Below are 19,386 nucleotides of genomic sequence, written 5' to 3'. Positions count from 1 at the left end.
ATCATACACATAATGTTAGTTATCGAGCCAGCTAACATTAGCTAGCTAGCTAATAGTACAATTTAACTTGAAATTAAAATGACTTTCTGACTATTTGAAATGTGTAATATCTGAAAATGTAGCTAGCTAGACTATCTTTCTGTATACATGGATGGACGCTTCTCCCTCTCTGTCACGGATGCCATGGTTGCTTTAGTTTGAAGATGTAATCCGGAGACAGGCGTTTTTATACAACAGCCTTCTGTGTGTTCTCTTTTCAACTCCGTCTGCATATTTGCAATCAAATGCCATCTCCTTAGCTATCATACTCTAATTCCACCGTGCATTCCACTGATTTCAAAACTCGGTCCTCCAGAAAGTGGAGAGCAACACCTTTGCAGTTCTACTTCGAGATATCTTTCAAAAAAACTGCGTTAGAAAGGATTACCTACACATACTGACCAGCTCATGTTATAAACGGAAGCGCGCTACATGGCATACCAATCCAAAATCATCTCTCGGCATGTCCAGCCCACCCGTTATCTCAGCCAATCATGGCTAGCGGGAAGGTTCCTGTCTTTTTCTGTGGCTAAACCAACTAGGCTCTTAGTTTTAACAATTGTATTCGTATTTACAGATGTATACAAGTTTGTTATTAAGACACATGAAAGTTCACATGTTCCAGAAGGCATTTCTGCCAAAAAACGAATTTTGATTTTTTTAAACCTTACATTCAAATGGTTCTCCTGTGAAGTAGTGACGCGCGACATACGACTAGTTTCCTGAAATGAGTCACATTTATTGTTTACGCTAATTGTTCTTGATTGCATTTACATCATGAATGACTTGTGTGCTGTGCGATGACATCAACAAATAAGTGATTGATTGATACAGTAGCCTATATAAGTAATATATATAAATTAATTAATATAGGCCTCCCGAGTGGCGCAGCGGTCTAAGGCACTGCATTGCAGTGTTGCGGCGTCACTACAGCCTGGGGTTCGATCCCAGGCTGTGTCATTACCGGCCGTGACCGGGATTCCCATAGGGCCGCGCACAATTGGCCCAGTGTTGTCCGGGTTAGAGGAGGGTTTGGCCGGGGGGACTTTACTTGGCTCATCGCGCTCTAGCGACTCCTTGTGGCTTGCTGACTTCGGTCGTCAGTTGGACAGTGTTTCCTCTGACACATTGGTGCGGCTGGCTTCTGGGTTAAGCGAGCGGGAAGTGCAATTGGCTGGTCATGTTTTGGAGGACGCATGACTTTCGCCTCTCCCGAGCTCGTTGGGGAGTTAACGCGATGAGACAAGATCGTAGTCACGAAAAAGGGGGTAAAACAAATAGGCCTAAGTAAGTTACGGTATTAAGACTGAACAGGATGCGCTCTTAGGCCTACAGCTCGATGGTGGTTATAAACGGCTGCTATACTAAGCCTACTAATGATAATGACATGACTTATTATTATAATGATAATCATAATAATAGTAATAAAAACAATAAGGAGATCAAGAAAAATGAGGGTTATTAGTATTATTATTATTATAAATATAGAATTTGGAACAGTGTAAACAACACTAAATAACTTATTAATAATAGGCTGGTTTAACAAAAAAAAAAAGTATAAAGCCTTTATTACAGCATAGCAAAGATTAAAAACAGCCGAATTTGTGTAATTCTTTATCCAACATGTTGTGGTTGCGTGAGGCTTGATGCTCACGGAATCAGTAGGCAAATAAACAAACACTCAAACAGAAGCAGGATCTGTCTTCTTTCTGTAGATATATATGGATGATTTATAAAGCCAGGCACATTTAACAGTTAGGATATTGACTCTAGACTTAATTAAGTTGGGGTTTCCTCTCTCCTCACCTTTCTTAGACAATCAAGGCAAGGGCTGTTTTTCTCGTCTCCTAACTCTACTACTGCCACCGTCGCATTGTTCTCAACACCAATATGCTGGTTAACTTTGCTATTATGCACATACAGTGGGGAGAACAAGTATTTGATACACTGCCGATTTTGCAGGTTTTCCTACTTAGAAAGCATGTAGAGGTCTGTAATTTTGATCATAGGTACACTTCAACTGTGAGAGACGGAATCTAAAACAAAAATCCAGAAAATCACATTGTATTATTTTTAAGTAATTATTTTGCAATTTATTGCATGACATAAGTATTTGATCAGAAAAGCAGAACTTAATATTTGGTACAGAAACCTTTGTTTGCAATTACAGAGATCATACGTTTCCTGTAGGTCTTGACCAGGTTTGCACACACTGCAGCAGGGATTTTAGCCCACTCCTCCATACAGACCTTCTCCAGATCCATCAGGTTTCGGGGCTGTCGCTGGGCAATACGGACTTTCAGCTCCCTCCAAAGATTTTCTATTGGGTTCAGGTCTGGAGACTGGCTAGGCCACTCCAGGACCTTGAGATGCTTCTTACGGAGCCACTCCTTAGTTGCCCTGGCTGAGTGTTTCGGGTCGTTGTCATGCTGGAAGACCCAGCCACGACCCATATTCAATGCTCTTACTGAGGGAAGGAGGTTGTTGGCCAAGATCTCGCGATACATGGCCCCATCCATCCTCCCCTCAATACGGTGCAGTCGTCCTGTCCCCTTTGCAGAAAAGCACCCCCAAAGAATGATGTTTCCACCTCCATGCTTCACGGTTGGGATGGTGTTCTTGGGGTTGTACTCATCCTTCTTCTTCCTCTAAACACGGCGAGTGGAGTTTAGACCAAAAAGCTCTATTTTTGTCTCATCAGACCACATTACCTTCTCCCATTCCTCCTCTGGATCATCCAGATGGTCATTGGCAAACTTCAGACGGGCCTGGACATGCGCTGGCTTGAGCAGGGGGACCTTTTGTGCGCTGCAGGATTTTAATCCATGACGGCATAGTGTGTTACTAATGGTTTTCTTTGAGACTGTGGTCCCAGCTCTCTTCAGGTCATTGACCAGGTCCTGCCGTGTAGTTCTGGGCTGATCCCTCACCTTCCTCATGATCATTGATGCCCCACGAGGTGAGATCTTGCATGGAGCCCCAGACTGATTGACCGTCATCTTGAACTTCTTCCATTTTCTAATAATTGTGCCAACAGTTGTTGCCTTCTCACCAAGCTGCTTGCCTATTGTCCTGTAGCCCATCCCAGCCTTGTGCAGGTCTACAATTTTATCCCTGATGTCCTTACACAGCTCTCTGGTCTTGGCCATTGTGGAGAGGTTGGAGTCTGTTTGATTGAGTGTGTGGACAGGTGTCTTTTATACAGGTAACGAGTTCAAACAGGTGCAGTTAATACAGGTAATGAGTGGAGAACAGGAGGGCTTCTTAAAGAAAAACTAACAGGTCTGTGAGAGCCGGAATTCTTACTGGTTGGTAGGTGATCAAATACTTATGTCATGCAATAAAATGCAAATGAATTACTTAAAAATAATACAATGTGATTTTCTGGATTTTTTTTTTAGATTCCGTCTCTCACAGTTGAAGTGTACCTATGATAAAAATTACAGACCTCTACATGCTTTGTAAGTAGGAAAACCTGCAAAATCGGCAGTGTATCAAATACTTGTTCTCCCCACTGTAGCAACATGGTATAGGAAAAGGTGCCAATTCAACAATGCACTGATGTGTTTCAGAACCGCGGACAGCGACCACTTTCCAACGCAGGATACATTTTTATTTGTGTTGCACCATTGTTCTTACATAATTTAACCATATAGAATTTCAGTAGCACATGTCTTAGACTGATGGACTGTGCCATCCCAACGGCCTCCACAATGAATCAGTCCACTCAGACAGGCGCCTTGTACGCCATGATTTTGCCCAATTCTTTTTTGCTACAGCTCGACTAAGGAAATCTCGGTCGACCAACAGCCTGTCGACTAAATGGGTCAGCCCTAGTGTGGAGATATGGGATCAGAGCATGACAACGTTCTATTTCATACCGAGGCTTGGTCGTCATCGATGGGGAGTGTTGGAAAGATTTTTCGCATTGAGAGAGGAACTGTTGTTATTCAATGGATGTAAAAAAACAGACTTTCTGTGTAATGAAAAGAAAATAGCATCAGTAAGTGTCCCACACGAGTGATGACTGCTCACCTCCAAAGCTTGGAAAGAGCACTTTGGAATCGAAAAGCTGATCAAGCTGTCATGTGGCCGAATGCTGCAGACAACGCATTCACAGGTCACTACGGAGGAGTTTTGGTTCCTGACTCAAAGGGAATACCCTGCCGTCTCCCTCTGAGCATTAATGCCATGTTCAAAACAACTGGGAACTCTGAACGGGGAACTTGGAAGTCTCAGACTTCAGTGCGTTCAAGACAACTGGGAAATTGGAAAGAAACAAGCTCCTACTGGGCAAAATCTTTTGAACGGTCATCAAACTCAGAATTCCAACTCAGGAACTCAGGCCTCTTTCTAGAGCTCTGACTTTCCGACCTAAAGATCACTGATGTCATGATTTGACCTCGTATTTTTCGGAGTTCCCAGTTGTCTTGAAAGCACCATAAAACTCATGGTACTCTTCACCAGCTCATATATGTGTGAAGCTGGGTTCAGTGCTCTCGTCTGCATTAAAACCAAATATTGATCCAGGTTGGATGTGAGATGAGGTGTGCACTGTTGACCCCCACCCCTGACTTTGAGAAGCTCCGACATGACCTGCATCAAGCCACACCCATCTTTTTATTTTATTTTATTTATTTCACCTTTATTTAACCAGGTAAGCCAGTTGAGAACAAGTTCTCATTTACAACTGCGACCTGGCCAAGATAAAGCAAAGCAGTGCGATAAAAACAACACAGAGTTACATATGGGGTAAAAAACATAAAGTCAAAAATACAACAGAAAATATATATACAGTGTGTGCAAATGTAGCAAGTTATGGAGGTAAGGCAATAAATAGGCTATAGTGCAAAATAATTACAATAGTATTAACACTGGAATGCTAGATGTGCAAGAGATGATGTGCAAATAGAGATACTGGGGTGCAAATGAGCAAAATAAATAACAATATAGGGATGAGGTAGTTGGGTGGGCTAATTTCAGATGGGCTATGTACAGGTGCAGTGATCGGTAAGGTGCTCTGACAACTGATGCTTAAAGTTAGTGAGGGAGATAAGAGTCTCCAGCTTCAGAGATTTTTGCAATTCGTTCCAGTCATTGGCAGCAGAGAACTGGAAGGAATGGCGGCCAAAGGAGGTGTTGGCTTTGGGAATGACCCGTGAGATATACCTGCTGGAGCGCAGACTACGGGTGGGTGCTGCTATGGTGACCAATGAGCTAAGATAAGGCGGGGATTTGCCTAGCAGTGATTTATAGATGGCCTGGAGCCAGTGGGTTTGACGACGAACATGTAGTGAGGACCAGCCAACAAGAGCGTACAGGTCACAGTGGTGGGTAGCGTATGGGGCTTTGGAGGCAAAACGGATGGCACTGTGATAGACTACATCCAATTTGCTGAGTAGAGTGTTGGAGGCTATTTTGTAAATGACATCGCCGAAGTCAAGGATCGGTAGGATAGTCAGTTTTACGAGGGCATGTTTGGCAGCATGAGTGAAGGAGGCTTTGTTGCGAAATAGGAAGCCGATTCTAGATTTAATTTTGGATTGGAGATTCTTTGTGTGAGTCTGGAAGGAGAGTTTACAGTCTAACTAGACACCTAGGTATTTGTAGTTGTCCACATACTCTAGGTCAGACCCGTCAAGAGTGGTGATTCTAGTCGGGTGGGCGGGTGCCAGCAGCGTTCGATTGAAAAGCATGCATTTAGTTTTACTAGTGTTTAAGAGCAGTTGGAGGCTACTGAAGGAGTGTTGTATGGCATTGAAGCTCGTTTGGAGGTTTGTTAACACAGTGTCCAATGAAGGGCCAGATGTATACAAAATGGTGTCGTCTGCGTAGAGGTGGATCTGAGAGTCACCAGCAGCAAGAGCGACATCATTGATATACACGGAGAAAAGTGTCGGCCCAAGAATTGAACCCTGTGGCACCCCCATAGAGACTGCCATAGGTCCAGACAACAGGCCCTCCGATTTGACACACTGAACTCTATCTGAGAAGTAGTTGGTGAACCAGGCGAGGCAGTCATTTGAGAAACCAAGGCTATTTAGTCTGCCAATAAGAATGCGGTGGTTGACAGAGTCGAAAGCCTTGGCCAGGTCGATGAAGACGGCTGCACATTACTGTCTATTATCAATCGCGGTTATAATATCGTTTAGGACCTTGAGCGTGGCTGAAGTGCACCCATGACCAGCTCGGAAACCGGATTGCATAGCGGAGAAGGTACGGTGGTATTCGAAATGGTCGGTGATCTGTTTGTTAACTTGGCTTTCAAATACTTTCGAAAGGCAGGGCAGGATGGATATAGGTCTGTAGCAGTTTGGATCTAGAGTGTCACCCCCTTTGAAGAGGGGGATGACCGCGGCAGCTTTCCAATCTCTGGGGATCTCAGACGTTATGAAAGAGAGGTTGAACAGACTAGTAATAGGGGTTGCGACAATTTCGGTGGCTAGTTTTAGAAAGAAAGGGTCCAGATTGTCTAGCCCAGCTGATTTGTAGGGGTCCAGATTTTGCAGCTCTTTCAAAACATCAGCTGTCTGAATTTGTGTGAAGGAGAAGCGGGAGGGGGCATGGGCAAGTTTCAGCGGAGGGTGCAGAGTTGGTGGCCGGGGTAGTGGTAGCCAGATGGAAAGCATGGCCAGCTGTAGCAAAATGCTTGTTGAAATTCTCGATTATTGTAGATTTATCGGTGGTGATAGTGTTTCCTAGCCTCAGTGCAGTGGGCAACTGGGAGGAAGTGCTCTTATTCTCCATGGACTTTACAGTGTCCCAAAACTTTTTGGAGTTAGTGCTACAGGATGCAAATTTCTGTTTGAAAAAGTTTGCCTTTGCTTTCCTGACTGCTTGTCATTAGTGATGGTGAGATAAGAGACATTATGTCAGACTAATTTGCAATTCATAGCCCCACATTAAAAGAATGTGATGGTGAGTTGAGAAGACAATCAGAAATACTGTTAAAATGTTTTTCAATTGACTGCCATAGCCCCCCCCAAAAAAGTTAACATTGATTTAGAAAGTCATAGTCAATCTATCAATAATATAGTAACACTCTTAGCAAAAATGTTTTATCTTTAATTTACAATCTGTAGAAACTATGAGAATAGAAAGGTTCAGAACTTTTGTGAAACATTACAGCACAGTTGAAAAATATATGGCAAATAGAAATCAAAACTGGATGGTGTTCAGATATAGATGGGAGGGGTTGAGTGGAGCTGAAGGGTGGGAGTAAAAACAAACACATTTCCCCTGTAGCTCAGTTGGTAGAGCATGGTGCTTGCAACGCCAGGGTTGTGGGTTCGTTTCCCACGAGAGGCCAGTATGAAAAATGTATGCACTCACTAACTGTAAGTCTCTCTGGATAAGAGCGTCTGCTAAATGACTAAAATGTAAATGTAGCCCTGAGTCTGTCTGTAGGCTCTAGAGCACCTGTGTAAGAGGTTTCCAGTAGTAGCCAACTCTGCTCTCTCTCTCTGTGTCTGTCTGTGTCTGTCTGTCTGTCTGTCTGTAGGGTCTAGGGCGGCTGTGTGAGAGGTTTCCAGTGGTAGCCCACTCAACCACCACATCGCTCAGAGACTTCCTGGTTGTGCCCTCCCCGGTCCTCGTCAAGCTCTACAAATACCACAGCCAGTACAATGCAGGTAACCATGACTCCCATCGGCATACGTTACCACAACATTTAAGAGTGGATTTATATCTACCAGATACGGGACAACTAAGTACCGTCTCTTATATGTGAATAAGAGTTCAGAGCAGTCTGACCGCGCAGTGGATGCCTTTCAGTCCGATTCTCCCGGAGAATCTTGTCGGAAGTTCTCACCCGACATGCTATCACTTTACATTTGCATGCGCCGTGACACAGTATAAATTGTGTGTCGGCCGTGTGGGGAAAAAACTCAGAGGTGTTGGAGCTGGGACTGTCGTTCCCACATCTCTGCGATATAAATCCATTCTAAGTAATTTAGCAAACGCTCTTATCCGGAGTGACTTACAATCAGTGCGTTCATCTAAAACAACGTATCGCATAAAACGATGACATATCACCATTATTGCAAGTAAATGATTTGCAATGGAAAGTATCATCACAGCCAAATCTGTACAGGACAGGAAGAATCTGATTTACAGATAATGTGCACACAACCAACCAAACACAGGGAACTAATACAGCACAGATAACTATGATGGGATGCCACAGCAAAGTCAGCACAGATAACTATGATGGGATGCCACAGCAAAGTCAGCACAGATAACTAAAAGTGCCACAGCGCAGCCCAAATAGTTCTATATACCGTCCTCAGAGTAGAGTGTTCGGTGGCCCACTTAAAGGGATAGTTCACCCAAATTACAAAGTTACATGTTGGTTTGGTACATACATGTACTGGTGAGATCTGTGTTGCAAAACAATCCCATTTCCTGTTGAGCTGTCACGGCTATTAATTACCTTAGTGGAGCATAGTCCATGTCTAAACACATCGATATGCAATTAAAGTTATTTTTATTTGGATCACCATTAGCTTTTGCAGAAGCTCCAGCTACTCTTCGTGGGGTCCACAAAAAACACAAAACATGACAAAGTAACAAAACACTGATAGACAAGGACAGTCACACAAATGTAAAATATAACCATATACAAACAATATAACTAAAAGATTGTGTGTCTGTGTATCAAATGTATTTATAAAGCCCTTTTTACATCAGCAGACATCACAAAGTGCTTATACAGAAACCCAGCCTAAAACCCCAAACAGCAAGCGATGCAGATGTAGAAGCACGGTGGCTAGGAAAAACTCCCTAGAAAGGCAGAAACCTAGGAATAAACCTAGAGAGGAACCAGGCTCTGAGGGGTGGCTAGTCCTCTTCTGGCTGTGCCGGTGGAGATTGTAAGAGTACATGGCCATTAAGGCTAGATCGTACTTCAAGATATTTAAACAGCAGAAACTGGATAAGCAGCACGACTGGGGACGGGGACAGCCAGGAGTCCTGAGGCATGGTCCTAGGGCTCAGATCCTCCGGGAAGGAGAGCGAGACACATGGGAGAATTAGAGGGAGCATACAGTAGGGGAAAAAAGTATTTAGTCAGCCACCAATTGTGCAAGTTCTCCCACTTAAAAAGATGAGAGAGGCCTGTAATTTTCATCATAGGTACACGTCAACTATGACAGACAAAATGAGATAAACAAATCCAGAAAATCACATTGTAGGATTTTTTATGAATTTATTTGCAAATTATGGTGGATAATAAGTATTTGGTCAATAACAATAGTTTCTCAATACCTTGTTTTATACCCTTTGTTGGCAATGACACAGGTCAAATGTTTTCTGTAAGTCTTCACAAGGTTTTCACACACTGTTGCTGGTATTTTGGCCCATTCCTCCATGCAGATCTCCTCTAGAGCAGTGATGTTTTGGGGCTGTCGCTGGGCAACACCGACTATCAACTCCCTCCAAAGATTTTCTATGGGGTTGAGATCTGGAGACTGGCTAGGCCACTCCAGGACCTTGAAATGCTTCTTACGAAGCCACTCCTTCGTTGCCCGGGCGGTGTGTTTGGGATCATTGTCATGCTGAAAGACCCAGCCACGTTTCATCTTCAATGCCCTTGCTGATGGAAGGAGGTTTTCACTCAAAATCTCACGATACATGGCCCCATTCATTCTTTCCTTTACACGGATCAGTCGTCCTGGTCCCTTTGCTGAAAAACAGCCCCAAAGCATGATGTTTCCACCCCCATGCTTCGCAGTAGGTATGGTGTTCTTTGGATGCAACTCAGCATTCTTTGTTCTCCAAACACGACGAGTTGAGTTTTTACCAAAAAGTTATATTTTGGTTTCATCTGACCATATGACATTCTCCCAATCCTCTTCTGGATCATCCAAATGCACTCTAGCAAACTTCAGACGGGCCTGGACATGTACTGGCTTAAGCAGGGGGACACATCTGGCACTGCAGGATTTGAGTCCCTGGTGGCGTAGTGTGTTACTGATGGTAGGCTTTGTTACTTTGTTCCCAGCTCTCTGCAGGTCATTCACTAGGTGCCTGGTGCAGGTCTACAATTTTGTTTCTGGTGTCCTTTGACAGCTCTTTGGTCTTGGCCATAGTGGAGTTTGGAGTGTGACTGTTTGAGGTTGTGGACAGGTGTCTTTTATACTAATAACAAGTTCAAACAGGTGCCATTAATACAGGTAACGAGTGGAGGACAGAGGAGCCTCCTAAAGAAGAATTTACAGGTCTGTGAGAGCCAGAAATCTTGCTTGTTTGTAGGTCACCAAATACTTATTTTCCACCATAATTTGCAAATAAATTCATTAAAAATCCTACAATGTGATTTTCTGGGTTTTTTTCCTCAATTTGTCTGTCATAGGTACACGTCAACTATGATGAAAATTACAGGCCTCATCTTTTTAAGTGGGAGAACTTGCACAATTGGTGGCTGACTAAATACTTTTTTCCCCACTGTACTTAAGATCACACAGGATACCAGATAAGACAGGACCCTAGCACATAGACTGTTGCAGTATAAATCCTGGGGACTGAGACGGGGGGTTGGGGGACACCGTGGCCCTGTCCGACAATACCCCCGGACACGGCAAACCAGGCAGGATATAACCCCACCCACTTTGCCAAAGCACAGCCCCCACACCACCAGAGGGATAACAACAGACCACCAACTTACTACCCTGAGACAAGTTGAGTATAGCCCATGAAGATCTCCCCCCACCACACAAGCCTGAGGGGGTGCAAGACTGGACAGGAAGATAACGTCAGTGATTCAACCCACTCAAGTCGAGTATAGCCTGGCAATAAGTGATGCACCCCTCCTAGGGGGAGAGCATTAGCAAGCCAGTGACTCAGTCCCCGTAATAGGGTCAGAGGCAGAGAATCCCAGTGGAGAGAGGGGAGACGGTAAGTCAAAGACAGAGTCTGCTTCTCTCACATGGATCGGCAGACCATTCCATAAACATGGAGCTCTATAGGAGAAAGCCCTGCCTCCAGCTCTTTGCTTAGAAATTATAGGAACAATATTCTAGGCCTGTGTCTTTGGGGCTTCACCATGTTTCATCGAAATGTACAGCTGTGTGTCGTTTGCATAGCAATGAGATGTTTCATCCGTTTTTAAGCTAATTTTGCTGTTTGTTTGAGTAATTGGAGATGGGAGTTCCATGCGATCATGGCTCTGTATAATACTGTGTGTTGCCATGAATTTGTTTTGGACTTGGGGACTGTGAAGAGACCCCTGGTGGCATGTGTTGTGGGGTATCTGGAATTTTCATCATAAAAACTAGAAGAGAAGCAGTTAATCTCTCATCAACCCTCAACCAGGAAAGACTGGCATACATGTTGTTGATAGTTCTGTATGTGCAGTTAAGGGCAAGGCATTCTGCTCTGTTTTGAGCCAGCTGCAGCTTTGCTAAGTCTTTGCTGTCGTGCAGCATCTAACAAGTTACTATTACAGTACAACATCTACTAGTCTGCTATTATATAATGATATGGCTTCTTGGTTTAGATTAAAGTCTCTCTCTCTTTCTCACACTTGCTCTCTCTCTCTCTCTCTCTCTCTCTCTCTCTCTCTCTCTCTCTCTCTCTCTCTCTCTCTCTCTCTCTCTCTCTCTCTCTATCTTGTTCTCTCTATCTCTTGCTCACTCGTTCGTTCTATCTCTCGCTCTATCTCACTGGGTCTCTCGCTGGGTCTCTCGCTGGGTCTCTCGCTCTCTCTCTCTCCCTCTGTCTCTCTTGCGCTCTTTCTCGCGCTCTTTCTCGCGCTCTCTCTGTCTCTCTCTGTCTCCGTCTCTCAAATTAAAATTAAAATGAATTTATTGGAATGGAAAGTGTTACCACATACATTGCCAAAGCAAACATATAGACACAAATCAAATCAATGATGATGCAGATAGATAATAAGAGGAAAATGAATAATACTCAATAAGTAGTAACAATTAACAGGACACTACAGTAAGAAATGAATGAGGACAATAATGTTATAGTGAGAAAGACACGGGTAGCAATGTTATTGCTCTGGTTGGTCATTCCACTGGCTGTCCCTACGGGTGTGGCAGGAAGCTACATATTTTGCTGCTAATATGGCACAAAGGGGGTTTTCTCCCAATAGATATGAGATTGTCTCCTTTTCTGTTTTGTTTTCACATTTGTAGTTTTAGTTTTCAATTTTGGGAAAGAAAATTGCCCGTAAGTCTGTATAGTTCTCGCCTATCAGAAGCTTCTAAAGCCATTACATAATTTTCTGGAATTTTCCAAGCTGTTTAAAGGCACAGTCAACTTAGTGTATGTTAACTTCTGACCCACTGGAATTGTGATACAGTGAATTAAACAATTGTTGGAAAAATGACTTATGTCATGCACAAAGTAGCTGTCCTAACCAACTTGCCAAAACTATAGTTTGTTAACAAGGAATTTGTGGAGTGGTTGAAAAACAAGTTTTAATGACTCCAACCTAAGTGTATGTAAACTTCCTACTTCAACTGTAGATATTAAATAGACTTGAGCTCAAGTTTTTCCTGTTTTACTCCACGCCCTTAGGAAAATATATCAGTATGTTTATCTTCACATTTTTTATTTTTTTTGTTAGTCCCTGGCTCCAGATGTCAGGGAAATAGCTTACACTCAACACTTTGTTAAAAAGTTTGAGTATGGCAGTGCTACATTGGCTGTCTGTTTATTTAATCATTTTGTTTAATATTCCATCAATACCGCAAGCCTTTTTGGGTTTCAGGGCCTGTATTTTTTCCAATATTAATTTTTCTGTTATTGGGGAATCCAGAGGGTTCTGGTTGTCTTTAATGGCTGATTCAAGTATTTCACATTTTTCATATATTTATTTTTGTTTCAATTTCATTGAAATATTTATATATAGTTCTTCAAAGTGATTCCTCCATAGGTCACCATTTTGGATAGCCATTTCTTCTCCGTGTGGTTTGGGAGTTCAAATTTTCCCAGAAGTTTTTTGAACCAATGGATTCCTCAATTTCAGTAAGTTGGTGTATGATGTATTGTTAATTTTTTGTTCTGAGAGTCTGTCTATATTCTTTTAGGGTTTCCCAATACTGAAGGCACAGATCCTGGTTGTCTGGTTCTCTATGTTTTAGGTTGGATATATTCCTACGTTTTTTTTCTTCTAGATTTGCAGTCATAATCAAACCATTTTTAATTATTTGTCTTTTTAGATTGTTTTAGGTGCCTTCTTTAAATTGGATAAGGATGCCTGTCACGATCGTCGGGAACAGAGGACCAATGCGCAGCGTTGAATGCAAACATATTTATTTAATCTGAAAGATAACACGAACAAAACAACAAAACGATAACGTGACGTCCTTAGCTCAAACACAACCTACTAGGAACACGGAACAAGATCCCACAAACACTGAGGGAAAATAGACTGTTTAAATATGGTTCCCAATCAGAGACAACCAGCAACAGCTGACACTCGTTGCCTCTGATTGGGAACCACTCTGGCCAACATAGAAATACAAGACCTAGAATGGAAAACAAAGAGCACAAAACATAGACTCTACACACCCTGGCTCAACATAAAAGAGTCCCTATAGCCAGGGCGTCACAGTACCCCCCCCCCCCAAAGGCGCGGACTCCGACCGCGCCAACAGAACACCACAGGGGAGGGACCGGGTGGGCATTCCGCCTTAGCGGCGGATCCGGCTCTGGGCATGATCCCCACTCCCTCTCTAACCCCCCACAGTACCCCTGGTCCGGTCTGGCCCTGCTGGCCGGAGCTGGACTGAACACTGGTGGAGCGGATTGCTCTAGCTCCGACGTGGAGCAGCTGACCGGTACCGGACCAGGCACCGGTGGAACAGGCACGGGCCGTGCCGGACTGACGACGCACACCACTGGCTTGGTGTGGGGAGCAGGAACAGGCCGAGCCGGGCTGACGAAGCGCACCACTGACTTGGTGCGGAGAGCAGGAATGGACCGGGCCGGGCTGGCGACGCGCACCACTGACTTGGTGTGGGGAGCAGGAACAGACCGGGCCGGACTGGCGATGCGCACCATAGGCTCGGTGCGGGGAGCAGGAACAGGCCGGGCCGGGCTGGCGACGCGCACTATAGGCTTGGTGCGGGGAGCAGGAACAGACCGGGCCGGACTGGCGACGCGCACCATCGGCTTGGTGCGGGGAGCAGGAACAGGCCGGGCCGGGCTGGCGACGCGCACCATAGGCTTGGTGCGGGGAGCAGGAACAGGCCGGGCCGGGCTGGCGACACGCACCATAGGCTCGGTGCGGGGAGCAGGAACAGGCCGGGCCGGGCTGACGACACGCACCACAGGCTCGATGCGAGGAACAGGAACAGGCCGGACCGTACTGGGGACACACACCACTGGCCCTATGCAGGGATCAGGAACGGGCCGGACCGGACTGGTAACACACCCCAGTACCTCTCGCCGTGCCTCCACACTTTCCCTCTCCTCTGTGACCAGTGGCCCCCTTAACCTGGCGGCCTCCTCTGCAAACCCGCTGGACCGCTCCATCGCGGCCTCCTGCTGCCTCGTCGTCCACGGCGTGAGCCCCCCCCTAAAAAATTTCTGGGGGTCTCTCCTCCCCGTGGGCCAGGCCTCTATAGTTCTCGCCCAACTCTCGCTCTTCTGCTTCCAACTCCAGCCTCTCTCCTCCTCACATGGCTTGACCCAGTCGAGACTCTTCCTCCACTGCTCCCAAGTCCACCCTCTCTGCTCTTCACTAGGCTTGACCCAGTCGAGGTTGCCACGGAGATCCGCTAGCGATTCCCCTGGCGATGGCTCCTGGACACGCTGCTTGGTCCAGTTTTGGTGGGATCTTCTGTCAAGATCGTCGGGAACAGAGGACCAATGCGCAGCGTTGAATGCAAACATATTTATTTAATCTGAAAGATGACACGAACAAAACGATAACGTGACGTCCTTAGCTCAAACACAACCTACTAGGAACACGGAACAAGATCCCACAAACACTGAGGGAAAATAGACTGTTTAAATATGGTTCCCAATCAGAGACAACCAGCAACAGCTGACACTCGTTGCCTCTGATTGGGAACCACTCTGGCCAACATAGAAATACAAGACCTAGAATGGAAAACAAAGAGCACAAAACATAGACTCTACACACCCTGGCTCAACATAAAAGAGTCCCTAGAGCCAGGGCGTGACAATGCCATTCATCAAAAATGTTGTTGATGTTTTGTATAGCCAAATCTGCGTAGGAGGGACTGAATCTTTTGGTTGCCAATTGGTTTCTAGTAGTTTTCCATACTATTCTTAGTCCATCGATAGGACTGATTGGTCTTGTGTGGGGCGGCAGGTAGCGGTGGTTAAGAGCATTGTGCCAGTAACCGAAAGGTCGCTGGTTCTAATCCCCGAGCCGACTAGGTGAAAAATCTGTCGATGTGCCCTTGAGCAAGGCACTTAACCCTAATTGCTCCTGTAAGTCGCTCTGGATGAGAGCGTCTGCTAAATGACTAAAATGTAAATGTATAATTTACTGGGCTCTTCTCCCTTGTGGTTTGTTTCTGCCCTTTTTAGATATGCTGTAAATTTGCTTGGTCTAATAGTGGCGTTAGTGGCTGACTATGAATGCTCTGAAAGACACTCTACAGTACTACTGCCAAGCGGTGAGCTTTGTGTATACAGTGCGTTCAGAAAGTATTCAGACCCCTTCCCCTTTTCCACATTTTGTTACATTACAGCCTTATTCTAAAATTGATTTTAAAAATGTTTTCCTCATCAATACCCCATAATGACGAAGTAAAGAAGAAATTAGAAATTTTTGGAAATGTATACAAATTAAATACTGAAATTCCTTATTTACATAAGTATTCAGACCCTTTGCTATGAGACTCGAAATTGAGCTCAGGTGCATCCTGTTTCCATTGATCATCCTTGAGATGTTTCTACAACTTGATTGGAGTCCACCTGTGGTAAATGAAATTGATTGGACATGATTTGGAAAGGCACACACCTGTCTATATAACGTCCCACGGTTGACAGTGCATGTCAGAGCAAAAACCAAGCCATGAGGTCGAAGGAATTGTCCGTAGAGCTCCAAGACAGGATTGTGTCGAGGCACAGATATTGGGAAGGGTACCAAAACATTTCTGCAGCATTGAAGGTCCACAAGAACACTGAGGCCTCCATCATTCTTAAATGGAAGAAGTTTGGAACCACCAAGACTCATCCAAGAGCTGGCCACCCGGCCAAACTGAGCAATCGGGCTCCAGAGTTCCTCTGTGGAGATGGGAGAACCTTCCAGAAGACAACCATCTCTGCAGCACTCCACCAATCAGGCCTTTGTGGTAGTGGCCAGACGGAAGCCACTCCTCAGTAAAAGACACATGACAGCCCGCTTGGAGTTTGCCAAAAGGCACCTAAAGGACTCTCAGACCATGAGAAACAAGATTCTCTGGTCTGATGAAACCAAGATTTAACTATTTGGCCTGAATGCCAAGCGTCACGTCTGGAGGAAACATGGCACTATCCCTACAGTGAAGCATGGTGGTGAAAGTATCATGCTGTTGGGATGCTTCTCAGCTGCAGGGACTGGGAGACTAGTCAGGATTGAGGGAAAGATGAACGGAACAAAGTACAGAGAGATCCTTGATGAAAACCTACTCCAGAGCGCTCAGGACCTCAGACTGGGGCGAAGGTTCACCTTCCAACAGGACAACGACCCTAAGCACACAGTCAAGACAACGCAGGAGTGGCTTCGGACAAGTCTCTGAATGTCCTTGAGTGGCCCAACCAGAGCCCGGACTTGAGCCCGATAGAACATCTCTGGGTAGACCTGAAAATAGCTGTGCAGCAACGCTCCCCATCCAACCTGACAGAGCTTGAGAAGATCTGCAGAGAAGAATGGGAGAAACTGCCCAAATACAGGTGTGCCAAGCTTGTAGCGTCATGACCAAGAAGACTCGAGGCTGTAATCACTGCCAAAGGTGCTTCAACAAAGTACTGAGGAAAGGGTCTGAATACTTATGTAAATCTGTTTTTGCTTTGTCATTATGGGGTATTGTGTATTGATTGATGAGGGGGAAAAAAAACAATTTTATCCATTTTAGAATAAGGCTGTAACGTAACAAAATTTTGAAAAAGTCAAGGGGTCTCAATACTCTGTACATCGATGATTTGTAATATGCTGAAAAGTGGGCAGGCAGTGGGTGCCGACATTTTTGACTTGATTTATTTGCGTCTTATAGTGAATGTCATTCTGGCATTAGGGCGCTTTCGCTTGTCAAACATAAACAAACATTGCTGCCTTCATAAAAAATTTAGCTGCCGTTAGCTTAGCTGACAGGCATCTCTTTTCTAAACAATATTACATTTCTCCCTTGTGCTCACCAGAGATGTGGTACATTGTAAACAAGTCTAGCTGTTAGGTCGCTAACTTATGTTTAGTTTTTTGTCAGCACAACCTGTTATTTTGACTTGTTTATGGAATGACTTTGGCTGTGGATATGTTCCATGTGATGTTTGGATGATGAAGTTTGCATTTATTCTTTTACAATAAAAGGTGAAATTGAGGAACAAAGTTGTGAAGACCTTTTTTCCCATCAGTACAAAACATTGTTTAGATGCTTTTCAGGCAACAATGCTGTTTAGACGCATTTGTTGCATCATATGTTCTGTTGCTACTGTTCCAATCACATATTTGTGATTGTACGTTGCAGGGACCAGTCTACAATGATCAGAAATATGTGATCGTACGCGTCAAAGGGTTGCAGGTTGAATACATGGTCTGTCGTAGGGTAATTTGGTAGAAAGCCAATTTTATATTTGCGCTCTCTCACCCTCTATCCCGCTCTCTCTTTATCCCGATCTCGCTCTCTCGCACTCTCTCTCACGCATTCTCTATTTCACTCTCTCTCTCGCTCTCGATCTCTGTCTTGCTTTCTCTCTCTTTTATGCTCTCTCACTTTCTCTCTCTCTTGCTCTCTCTCTCTCTCTCTTGCTCTCTCTCTCTTGCTCTCTCTCTATCCCTCTATATCCCTCTATTCTGCTCTCTCTATCGCGCTCTCTCTCTCTATCCCTCTCTTGCCCTCACTCGCTCTCTCTCTTGATCTTGCTCTCTCTCGCTCTCGCTCGCTCGCTCTCTCTCGCTCTCGCTCGCTCTCTCTCGCCCTCTATCTCGCTCTCTTACCGCTCTCTATCACTCTCTGTCTTGCCCTCTCGATCTCGCTCGTGCTCTCTATCGCTCGTTCTCTCTATCGCTCGTTCTCTCTCGCACGCTCTCTATCTCGCTCTCTATCGCTCTCTGTCTCTATCCGTTTCTCTCGCTCTCTCTCTCGCGCTCTCTCGATCTCGCTCTTTCTCTCTTAATTCAAATTCAAGCTGCTTTATTGGCATGAAAAACATTGCGTCAATATTGCCAAAGCAACAATGTATACAATATACATTGTAATAAAATAATGAATAATAATAATATAAAATGGTAATAAACAATAAGAAATGAATAAAAACATAACAACAATAAAATGTTAAGTCAGTATTATAAATATAATAAAGATAAAACATGGAAAATTATACTATAATTAACTAACTGTCATCCTCACCATTACATCAGTACTACAACTACCCCCACCATCATTAAACTGCTATCATTACCATCACCCCTACTACCCGTACCACTACTATTTGTAATAATAATAATAATAATAGTAATAACAATAATACTAATAACAAGTAAGTTACTGCTTACTATGCAGATGTTGTTATTATTCAGTGTCCCTCAGGCTATGGCAGGAAATTCATATTTGGCTGCAAGAGGAGCTGTTTTGTTTTTCCTCTGGGTTTAATAAGTTAACATTTTGAATACATATAGTAATTTCTGTGAATAATGAATGTCTTGGTGAGGAATATTTCGGAGAAAGTGCATCTCTGTTTCTACCTCCCCTGTCGTGCAGTGACCACATACATGCTCCTCTTTGGGTAGCCATGTCTTTTTATGTCTGCCGGTTTCTATTGCCAATTGGTGGTCACTCAGCCTGTACTTGGTAAGGATCTGTCTCTGCTTCGGATCTCTGACGGAGTAGAGATAATCAGCCAGTTCATATTCTCTGTTTAGGGTCAGATAGCAATTTAGTCGGCTTTGGGATTTTGTTTAGTTTTTCCAATGTTGTAAATATGAGTCCTTTGATTGGTTCATGATTTTGTTTATTTGAGCTATTTATTTTGAAGTAGTGCTGGTGTCAGCTTGGTTGGTTAGGTCCAACACCAGCTGACTGAGAGGGCTCGTTTCTGAGCTCAGCTCTTGAGTTTGAAGTGCTTTAAATTGGAGACTTGAATTTGGACTTTAGGTGTATCCAAAATTGTAATGGTATTTATTTTCATTACCACTTGTAAGCAGCCTAATTCTGCCCTAAA

At 44.3% G+C, this 19,386-nt stretch overlaps 1 protein-coding gene across 1 annotated transcript in view; it reads left to right on the top strand.

Annotated features, from left to right (window-relative positions):
* LOC311144278 (phosphatidylinositol 4-kinase alpha-like) overlaps window positions 1-19,386 on the top strand; it is a 106,628-nt gene that overhangs the window by 25,347 nt on the left and 61,895 nt on the right. The window contains exon 13 of the mRNA XM_084180291.1: window positions 7,541-7,670. Coding sequence (XP_084036417.1) covers window positions 7,541-7,670 — 130 coding nt within the window. The remainder of the gene's footprint in view (window positions 1-7,540; window positions 7,671-19,386) is intronic.

Source organism: Coregonus lavaretus, assembly GCF_964263955.1.
Source record: "Coregonus lavaretus genome assembly, chromosome: 17".
Classification (NCBI taxonomy): Eukaryota; Metazoa; Chordata; class Actinopteri; order Salmoniformes; family Salmonidae; genus Coregonus; species Coregonus lavaretus.
Note: the sequence above shows the minus strand (reverse complement) of the source record. Positions and strands in the feature narration are given on the sequence as shown.